The sequence below is a fragment of the Ciconia boyciana genome, chromosome 7, assembly GCF_034638445.1.
Source record: "Ciconia boyciana chromosome 7, ASM3463844v1, whole genome shotgun sequence".
In the NCBI taxonomy this organism is placed as follows: Eukaryota; Metazoa; Chordata; class Aves; order Ciconiiformes; family Ciconiidae; genus Ciconia; species Ciconia boyciana.
In genome coordinates this window covers 33,272,737-33,283,646 of record NC_132940.1, presented here as the reverse complement: position 1 = coordinate 33,283,646, position 10,910 = coordinate 33,272,737, and the positions used below count along the sequence as shown (strand labels likewise).

Sequence of the window (10,910 nt, the reverse complement as noted above, 5' to 3'; positions counted from 1 at the left end):
ATCACCTGGAAACAAATTTTGTAACTTATTCATTAGAACAACATCCATCTTTCAGCTATAAAAACCTTGTACCAAACCAGCACTAAAGAAACAAAGGAAACTTAATAAGATAGGAAACATTGACAGACAAAGAACAGAAGCTTAACTACCACAGGTGGCTGGCCATACAAAAGAAAATCCTGTTCATATTCTTGTCTCCTAGCACTTGGCACCTGTAAACACCTAAAGGAGCCCGCCTGCTGTCACCATTACAACTGGAGCAAAGTTACCGCACTTGGGAAAGATCCTTCTACAGCTGAACTGCCAAAATCAGGGACGAAATAGTAACTTTCTTCTTCACCACCTAGTTTTTAAAAGAAAGCTTGCAATATTCACTAAAGTGGAAACTCTGAACCAATCCTAAAAAGCCAATGAAGGAAATCAGTAAATATTTACTATTACCCTGAGCTGGAGCTGCTGAGATGGTAATTATACCTTTTTTTTTGTGTTGGTATTTACTTGTTTGTTTTGCCAGATTGCGTAAAGCTCATCTGCTAATCAGTTCTTGAAAAGTATGGCTGTTGTTATTATACAGTTTCTCCTGTTTAGGGTAAGAGGGCAGAAGCCAAAGTAATATTTTTGACTTGTGTTTTTAGCAAAAAGGCTAGTTTGTGAAAACTAAAAATGCTCGCAGGCTGCAAGAGAGCTTTGTTCTCTGTGTCATCAACCAAGTTTCTATGTCCTGCTACAAATTTCAGTACATTTTTTAAGAAACTATCCTCTATTATTTTTGCAGTTTAAATGCAAAACAAATTGAAGGGTTAAATTAAAATGTTACTTTCCTTTTTCATTCAGGACTGTCAGCTATATAGCACATAAACAGGGAGATTTTCCAACAGAACATGAATCCAGAAAAGACAATTTTCCAAGAACATTTGACAAATCAGGGGACTGTGGTAAAGCCCTATTGCTGGCAGAGACAGAACCACTTCTGTGCTAAGTGTCCCTACCACATACGGACTGGTGAAGAAGCCAGAGTCCCTTACACGGAATTTCACAAGGTCTTTGGCTTCCCGTACAGATCAACAGCAACTCTCCACAACAAACACCTTCTCTTCTATGAACTGAGGAGTTTCTCAGGCACAGTAGTCCAAAAAGGCCATGCTACAAACTGTACTGACCAAGACAACCATCCAGAATCTATGCTGTTTGAGGTGGGTGGTTATCTGGATGCAGTCACAGATGCCTACAAAAACATCGGATGCATCATCCTCTTTTCAAATTACTCTCCTTGTAATGAGGCTTACCACTGCTGCATAAGTAAAATCTACAACTTCTTGCTGAAGTATCCAGAAATCACGCTCTGCATCTATTTCTCTCAGCTTTATCACACTGAGGATGGTTTCCCCACCGCTGCATGGAACCGCAAAGCTTTGAGGAGCCTCTCCAGCCTGTGGCCTCTGGTGACTCTGCAGAGACTGCCTGGGGGGGCATGGCATTACCTCCTCTGCAATTTTGTGTATGGCATCCCAGGGTCAACCCTTTATCACCCAACTTCACTGTCAAGAACCTTAGCAGATCAACAAAATCCACATCAAATTAACAACTTAACAGGAATGAAACCGTATTTTAGGAAAGCTTTTCCACATGCAATGCAGGGAAAGCCTGCTGTGCAGCAGAACTTAAAGGCCTTTTCTTCTCCTAGCCTGGCCTCCCAACAGCCTTTACAAGTGATGAAAGGCAGTCTGCTACCTCCGATGTCTCAAAGCCACTTGGTGCTTTTCCCAGGCATGTTTCTGCCCTTTCAGAAGGAACATCTATACCCCAGACCTAAAAATATTGTAAGACATTTAAAAATGCCAAAGGAATAATTCAATGAAACTCATAATTCTGAATCTTTCCAAGCAGCAGACACCTACTCGGAAGATGATGCAAATCTTACTGCTTTCAGGCTGTAAAACTGAGATCACAGATGGCAAAAAAACCCCACCAGTAAAGTCACCTCCTGCAAAAGTTAACCTGCAGAATAACTGTTGATGTCAAATAACTGGTTATGAAGATAACATGCTTTTATTTTAGTCCTATACCTTTCAAATATAAACCCATAGCAGTAAACCCAAAACCTCGGTATCTTCTGATTACCTCCTGCGATTAATTGATTTGTTGCCCTCAAGCCAATTTCTACCAGAAAAATGTAAACAGTCCAAAAGCTACAACCACACCTACAGCCTGATTGTAGCTTCCCAGCTGAGGCAACTCTGGTGGAACACATGACATAGCCTAAATTCCTCTATCAAGAAGGTGGTTCTGCAGGTAAGGCAGAATGAGGTTTTCGCACTAGCTGTCTCCTTAATAATAGGGGGGTTTATATACACATACATACGTGTATGTGCATATATCTTTTTTTTTCTAGGGCTCCTGCCTTCCATTAAGAGGAACCTCACAAAGCTGTGTCATTTTCTAATTAGTAAGAAATATCTAATAGGATAATATAGATAATACAGATCTACACAGTCCAAGCGCAACTTGAAAAAGAAAAAAAAAGTTCCTATCATTTAGAGCAGTGTTTTCACTTTGTGATTCAATATATGTTATTACACTAAAGGTTTTAAAGAAAGGGGCAACTGAAGTCAAGAACGTGTCGTTCTCCAGCAAAGAGGGATTCCTTCCCAGGTAACGTCAGTTGTGAATAAACACACTGGCTAATTTTGTAGAAGTCAGTGCTTCTGCTCCTTTTTTACTCTTTTTGTGGTCACAGCTATTATGTATCTGAGTTAAAAAAAAAAAAAAAAGAGGCTTAAACCACCCTTCACTTCGGCAGAGGTGATCCCGCTTGGAAACTCAAACTTTTTTCTGAGTCTCTTATGGCGTAATAGAGGCAGAAACGTGCTAGAATCCACCAGATCCCTTACTTTTACAATGCCTAGGAGCTTTTTTAGAAAAGCTTTCTTGAATTAGATCATACTCATTCTGCGCTTTCTGATAAAATGTTAACTAACACGACCACAAGAAGACGTCTGCGCTGTAGTATCGGGGTCGTCACTTATTTTGCCAAGAAACATAACGCCAATGCTATTTTTTAACTCTTGTAGTAACAAAGTGGCGTTTGAGCTTGGGCTTCCACTACCACCAAGGTCAGAGCCAAACTCCGTACATCAACCACAGGGCACGCATTATATTGGCACTGCGTTGTGCGACCCCCACTTCGTGCCCCCGACGGGCCAGTAAGAGGGCAGCAGGGCCCCGACTTGCGCGTACACGTCTGAAAGCGGGACCAAGGTTGATCCTGCGCGCCATCGCGGGCTGTCCGCGGCTCCGCGGGGAGGGCTCGCTCGCTGCCCGGTCTGCCAGGAGGCCGCGCACCCTTCCCGAGGGCGGCGGCCCCGCCGGAGGCGAGGGCTGACTGTGCCAACCGCCGGCTCAGGCGGTAACGCCCGCACGCGTAACCATGGCGACCGACCGCGCCCCCCTCGGGGGACTACGCAGCTCGCAGCCGACCAATGGCAGCCGGCCTCCCGCGTTTCACGCCCTCTTCTCCCTGTTGCGCCCCCTCGCACCGCGGGTGGGCGGCTTCCCTTCAGCGCGCCTGCGCAGAGCGCGCGCCCCGGCTCGCGCGTGCGCCGGGGAGCAAGCGGGCGGGGGCGGCTCGGCGGCGGGCGCCTGCGCGGAGCGGCGGGCGGCGGCGAGAGGGGTGACCATGGCGAAGCACACGGTGTCGTCGGCGCGGTTCCGCCGGGTGGATGTGGACGAATACGACGAGAACAAGTTCGTGGATGAGGAGGAAGGAGGCGACGGGCAAGCGGGGCCCGATGAGGGCGAGGTGGACTCGTGCCTGCGGCAATATCCTTCCGCCGCCGGGCGGGAAAAAAGTCCCGTCAGGAGCGGCCGCGGCGGGGGGTGCGGGGCGGGCGGGGAGCGGGCGTGGCGTCCGCCGCCGCCGCCGGGGCTGCCTTTTATGGGAACGTCCGTGCCTGGCGCTCCCGCCGAGGGCGGAAAGGGGCTGACGGGGGTCCGGGGCTGGCAGGAGGAAGGCGGCCCCGCTTCCTCTCCCTCACGGCAGAGGCGGTGGTGTCCCGGGGCTGCGGTATCTGGGAGGTGTCTTATGGCTGGGGGGGCGAGAGGAATGGAGGAAGGGGGTTTCCTGTGGCGGAAAGGAGAGCTCTGTGTGCCCGCTGCCACTGCCGGCTTCCCCGGCTGGCGGGCTCGTGGAGTAACTCCCACCGGCCGCTGCTAGGTCGTTGTCCCGGCGGCTGTTGGACGTGGATGGGCCGACCTGAGGCTTATTCTTAAGGGTTTCAAATTGCAGAAGTGATGAAGAATAATTTATTTTACTTGGATCCTCATTCAATGAAAGGCCTAAGAAGTATTCTCCAATACTGAACTGTACAGCTTCTTGTTGGTGCTGCTCCTTCCTCAAATGGCCTAATAATTATTACCTTACACTGTAATCAGTGCTATCTGTTGAGGGAATCGTTGCATCCACTGAACCTTAAGTATTTTCAGTCATGCACAAGTCAGCTACAAGTATCGCTGTCCTGGAGCTGGTTCTGTTGCTTTCCAAATACTTGGTGTCTGGTCCTTAATTGTTTGGCACAGGGAACATGATGGCTGCACTACAGGCGGCTCTGAAGAACCCTCCTATCAACACAAAGAACCAGGCAGTGAAGGTGAAATAGTAACTAACTCACTCATGGGTTACTCCTTAAAAATCCTTTCCTGTTTCTATAACCCCTACCCCACCAACCCTGCCAGGTGTGCTTTGAGGAAGCCAAGAAAGCTGGTTTTTAGGATATTCCCCAATGTCAAAACATCCATGACCTCTGCTGTTTTAATCTTCTTCAAAATAGCACAGCTCAGACATCATCCATCCACATACCTTTAACTTGGTGCTGGATCAGCTCCTGATCAGGAGCACCTGGTGTTCTCCTACATGCCTTGGTTGTGTATTGTGTGCCCTCACTAACTCCACACATCACCAGGTGCCTGTGCCTGATCCAGACCTGGCAGCACATAGATGTAGTCCGCACTGAACGATCAAGGAACCACAACTGCAGTGGCCACCCCTGACTAAGGAAACTGCTAGCACAGCCAGACTGTGAACCTACAAAAAAGGAAGAACTGATGGTTATCGCATCCAATCAGAATTAAGCCATTAAAACCTCAGAACACGCAAGCACTCCCCCTGTGACAGAATACAGGAGCCTGCTGCGTGCATGTATTTCTGAATCTCCCCAGAATAAACCTTGAATGGCTCATGACTGCGGTGGCGAGAGGAACAGGCAGATAAGACGTGGAACTGCCCAGATGGTGAGCGCCTGCACAGGTTGGTTCTCCCTGCTTGAGGAGAGTCTCACAGGCACATTTCCGTGCTGCTCGCCAGGCCACCAGCGGAGATTTTTTCACCTAGCCCCAGCCCTTTCCTGAGGGTTTTCACAGGGTTTTGAGATCCAGCTGTTTGTTACAGATAGTGCTGTATAAAAGACTGAACAGCTTTGTCCTCACATTAGTGACTTATTTCCATTAGATCTGTATTGATGTATTTAAGAATACACTTTGAAGGCAGTGGAATTGAAGAGGGCAAAGTGACTGAATTTTAATGTTTGGCTTAATTTTTAGTTGATCTCATGGAACTTTTATGTTTTTACTTATAGTTCTCCATGGGAGGTCTCGCTAAGCCAAGCAGCTATGGGATATTAAATTGAACAAGAAAACTAACATCCATAATTTCTGAAGAAGGGAGCTGCTTGAAGTATTTGTATAATGGAATTATTCAGAAGTCCAACAAACCCAAGACCTTTTTCTTTCATCCTCCCTCAGTTAGTGATGGATGAACAGGAAGAGCTGCTTTTTGCTGATTACATGGCTAATCTGCTGCTGTAATCATGCCACACACATTCCTGGGCCTGAAATGACATCCAGATCAACTTGCAAATGGTTATTCATGCAAAATATTAATGCTGCCAGTTTGCATCCTGTGTGCCTGGGACAAAAGTTGACTGTATTGAAAATATGTGGCTTCAAGCTGTCACCTCTTCCAGGCTGGCCAATGGCATTTCCATGGAATATAATAGTTGTATCTCATTAAACAGTACAAAGGCATGGAAAAGGCTCTGGTGACAAGGCCAGTCAAGTACTTAATTCTTATAATTCTTTTGGAATTTGCCAGACCTTGAGTTTTGATATGAAAATTTATTTTTTATCCCTAACCTCGTTTAATAGGTGGAGAATTGCAAACACAAGCGGAGAGCAGGACAAACGCATTAAACTCTTTTGTGCTGTTTATCATTGAAAGGACATAGCTGTTACACATCGTTATCACAAGCTTTGTGCTCAAACTGCCCTATTCAAACAGACTTTAGAATTGTTTAAAAAAATCTAGTTTTGTTTGTTGGAGAGATGAGTAATATTTGAACGCACCTTACATGAGAGTGACTATATCTCTGTCTTCCTTATTTGTTGATAGGATCGTGCAGAAAGTATCGTCCTGAAGGTCCTCATCTCTTTCAAAGCCAACGATATTGAGAAGGCAGTGCAGTCACTGGACAAGAATGGTGTTGACCTGCTAATGAAGTACATTTACAAAGGCTTTGAGAGCCCCTCTGACAACAGCAGTGCTGTGCTGCTGCAGTGGCACGAGAAGGTGCGTTTATAGGGTGTGCTCTTGCCTGGGTTATCTGTGGTAGCAGGTTCTTGGGTCTGAGACACGCTCACCAAGCCTGGTGAGAACTGCCTTTCTGTTTGGTAAAACTGAAATGCTGTATTTCACGCTGTGCGGAGGGTACGGTCGTGCAAGCTTATGTGCCTACTTCTGATTCCTTGGGTAAAGATTCTGCAGTTAAAATTTGATTTTCTGTTAGACTGAGGCAAACAAAGTGGTTCAGTCCAGTGATTCAAGCAGATGGAAGTAGAATTTCCATCCTAGAGGGAAGCAAAATTTGCAACGTGGTTATGCAGGGAAATAAAATCTTGTTAAATAACTGTCTTTAAAGCAAATGCGATCATCCTTTCTTGGCACCCTGAGTGTGAGAGTTCAATTTCTAATGTAAAGAGTGGGGAGATGCTCATTTGAAGTTCGGAAGCCTTTCTGATCAGCAGTTGTTTCAGCCTGTAGCTGCCTTGACCTGGTGTTAATTACCATGTTTCTCTTCTCAGGCCCTGGCTGCTGGAGGAGTAGGGTCCATTGTCCGTGTTTTGACTGCCAGGAAAACGGTTTAAATCCAGCAGTGAGTGGTTGTCTGCCATCCACAGCGTGGGAAATGCTGGTACAAAACCCAACCAACCAAATGCCATTGCTGCCCTGTGAGCAGCGCCTGTCTCTCAGCTTGCCTTCTTGCTGCTTCTTTCATACCTGACAAATAATGCATATCGTGATCTCTTTTTTGTTAAATTCTGGAAAATTGTGAAGGTGCAATTTTATTTCTAACAGGAATATTTGGTACTCGCAAACATTTCAGTGACACGTGTAATGACATATACAACTTCATGTTTAGGATGATTTGCATTTGTGTATAATTATGGCAGATCTGGACCTGACTTTCCGAGCAAATGCTGAGGGACGTAGGGCAATGTCTTAATTCTTTTTGCTAGCCAGGCAGTGTTTTGATGCAAGATCTGTATTTGAGAAGTGGGGCAGCTATTAATATAGGTAACTGGACCATGTTTCCTTTGGTCAACCTCTGAACCTACAGCCGTGAATAGGACAGAAAGCAAAGGCTCCCTTCTGACCCCGATTATCATTCCAGAGAGCTGAGTATTTTCCTTAACCTTGCATCTCATGGCCTGTTCAGGTTCCTTGTGATCGGTCAAATGCTGGGTCTGCAGCAGGGAAAGTCACAACAGGATGAAGTTGTCTGCCATGCAGTTTGGACGGTAGAATTTAACAGGTTGATGGTCCATTTACGCTGGAGCCCAGCCCAGTGAACTGTTTTTATTTTGGGGAGCAGAGATCCTGAAGAGAAGAAAAAAAAAGCAGCTTTCACACACCAAATCACCTTTCAGCAACTTGAAAGTGATTAGATTTTGTCAAGCACAACGAAGTGGCTGCCTGGGATAATCTGAGAAACACATAATGGTATCCACGCCATCCTTGCAAAGCTCCCATATTTTGTTTTCTAGATGTATAGGGTCTTAAAGGATACCAGACAGTTCACATTCCTGTTGTGTTGTGCCACAGTATGTTAGCTAGTGGGCAAATTGGTTCCAAAATAAAGAAGAGTACTTTTAAAAAGAATTAGGAAAGCCCAGCGCATCCCAGACCACAGATCACCATTGAAGATTTAGGGCCAGGACTGAAATACATGTGTTTTACATTCACCATTTTACTGCAGTTCAGTTGTGTAAAACTGTTGGGGAACTTGTGAAATCTTTGCTGGTTTTTGATATCTGCTTTTTTTGTAATAATAATAAAGACCAGACAATAAATTGTCACTGAATATTTACTCGGTGTCTGAAATGCCTTGGAGTTTCAGCAGGCTGCTATTCCAGGATGGACAATGGTAAAAAAGCAAGCCCTAAAACTTCTCCCCCCCTTTATTTTTCTTGATAGGCTTGCTTTCTAGCACTTACTTGTACCTGTATGTAACGGCAATACCTGTGCAGCTTCATCCAACTAGAAAATCTGAGATTATTTCAGTGAGATATTTAAACAAGAAGAAATGTTCCAAACCAGAACTACTAGATGTCTCTGCTTATGCTAAAATTATAGCCAGAGAGCGAGATCATCCCAACCATTAATGTTAGATGCTTTCTCAAGAACAAAAGAAGGAAAAAGATAATGGCCTAGCAGGGTGGTTGTGTGGAGCAAAACTCCCGATTTCACAGTGGGGCTTTTGTTTGTCTCTCTGCCTGCCTCAGCTCCAAGACATGAAACATTTAATAATTGGTTTTAATAATAATTTAAGGACAGATACAGTCCTGGGCTTGTACTGTGGGTGGGATGACTGTGTGTGCCTACGTCATCAGTAATGGCACATGTACTCAGCTTGAACTTCTGAAGGGCCTGAGCATACAGAAATCTGTTGTTGAGCACTCCGACATCTGATGGACATCCGTTTGTTACCCAGGTCATCGCTTTGGAAAAGCAGAGCTAGTACCTTCAGACGGCTCAAACCAAAGCGTTCCTGATGCGCCATGTTCACTCAGGAATCAGTCAGATGACAGCTTCAGTAATAACCTTGTTTTCTTCCATCCCACCTCCTCCCCTCTCCGTTTTGCCAGGACAGTCCCAAGACCTGCACAGCTACAGCTGCCATGTGTTGCCAACGCAGGCAGGCATGGGCAGCCAGCCCTGCATCGCAGCTGGAGCAGCTGTGCCTTTCCAAGCAGGGCAGCAGAGCCCTGTCACCCAGCCTGTTCCGCTCTCCTGCAAGGAGCACAGCACCCCATGTCCTTGGGGTCTCAACGCAGACAGGAACCAGCGTGGTTACCCCCCAACCGTTTGGTGCCCTCCCTCCCTTCCTTCCTTCCTAGGATCCTTTTTCTTGCTTAACTTCTTCAGAACATAGGCACAACAACAGGAGGCACTGGCCATGCAAAGTGGAAGACCTAGCCTTGCTGCAAAGACCATGGAAAACATCCAGATTTCAACCGTACATACATACATAAGTTTCATCTTCCTGGCCACGTGCAACGATGGCTCTGTCCTTACAGCTCTCGCAGGGACTGTGTTTGGCTTCTCTGTTTCCTTCCATTCATCCAGATTTGGTTAAGACACCAATCAATCCTCATTTAAAAAAAAAAAATGAATAAAAAGCTGTCATCCCAGATAAGTAAAAAATATTTTCCAAAACAACTATGTCAAACCAGGTCAGCTACCTCTAGGTGGCATTAGATAAACAAGAAGAGTGATCTTAGAGGTTCTCCAGTTTCCCCTTGTGTCAGGCTATGATGTATTTAGAAACATTTACAAAATGTATACATCTGCATCTGCGTCCAGGGATGTGCTAAAAGACATGCACCGATGTGGAGATAGTAGTGCATGATTTGCAGGAAGGTATCTCTTCTGTTAACTGATTGATAGGAAGGTTAAAAAGTAAGTCTAGTTTAAAAAAAAAATTACCTTTTTCCTCCAAATCCTGCCTTGCTTGCTTTCGTGGACCATACAAATACCACAACACAGAGCAAGCCCCAGCTGTGCCGAACAGTGACCTGTGTCTAGATGCTGCATTCACCTTAGGCAGGGGCTGCCCAGAGTCCAGAGCAGCATTAAATCCTCAGGCACCAGCTCTGTGGGAGGAGACATGCGCTCCCGCTGCCTGCTGGCAAAGCGGAACCTGAGCTTGGTATCCCCAGCAAGCACACGGCAGAGGCCACCAAGTGTTCCTGGCACAGCCAAAACCCACCAGCATGGTGTTAACAAGACCTCCAGCAGTGAAGCCCAGTAATGGGACCAGCCCATAAGATGGAGAAGAGCTCACACAGGGAGTCAGCTCCAGCTAGCGGCCATCTCGGAGCAGTTGGGGCTGGTGGAGGCCATCCTCAGCTCCCGGCCCTGAACCTCACTCGTCCCCACTCACCCTGGCAGAGCGGCCGTTTGCACACACCCACGCAGAGGGGGTGTTTTAATCCTTTGAGTAATATGGCACAACAGGTTTCTAAGAGGAAAACAGAGAAAGATGGGCAGGGAGGAAAAAATCCCTAAACAATTTCATTTTGCGAAACACATTTCCCTTCCTATTATGAGAAGGAAGCCTTCAGTGAAAAATACTCTGTGTGCAGATTGGACCTACTCAATGGGGGACGGCATTTGCAGGAAGGCTCAGTGCTTCTGAGGCTCGCTTGCAAATCTCCCACCACTGTCTTTGGCTTTGGCCAGAGCGTGTGGCAATGGCACTTTATGAGTCACATCCTGCTTTTGTAACAGCTGAGAGAAACTGCTGTCCTCCTGCTGCTGGGAGCTGCAGCCCCTGCCAAGCCCTGGGCTCCGAGTCATC

General features: G+C 46.4%; 2 protein-coding genes across 2 annotated transcripts; both read left to right on the top strand.

Moving 5' to 3' along the window:
• Positions 1–881: 881 nt before the first annotated feature.
• On the top strand, positions 882–1,850 carry APOBEC4 (apolipoprotein B mRNA editing enzyme catalytic polypeptide like 4). Its single transcript, XM_072868612.1, has one exon. It carries the CDS (start codon positions 882–884, stop codon positions 1,848–1,850), a length of 969 nt encoding a protein of 322 aa, XP_072724713.1.
• Positions 1,851–3,602: 1,752 nt separating this feature from the next.
• On the top strand, positions 3,603–8,417 carry ARPC5 (actin related protein 2/3 complex subunit 5). Its single transcript, XM_072867752.1, has 4 exons — positions 3,603–3,820; positions 4,575–4,646; positions 6,443–6,619; positions 7,132–8,417. The coding sequence occupies exons 1-4, from the start codon at positions 3,677–3,679 to the stop codon at positions 7,192–7,194; spliced, it is 456 nt and encodes a 151-aa protein (XP_072723853.1). The 5' UTR covers positions 3,603–3,676; the 3' UTR covers positions 7,195–8,417.
• The last annotated feature ends 2,493 nt before the right edge of the window (positions 8,418–10,910 follow it).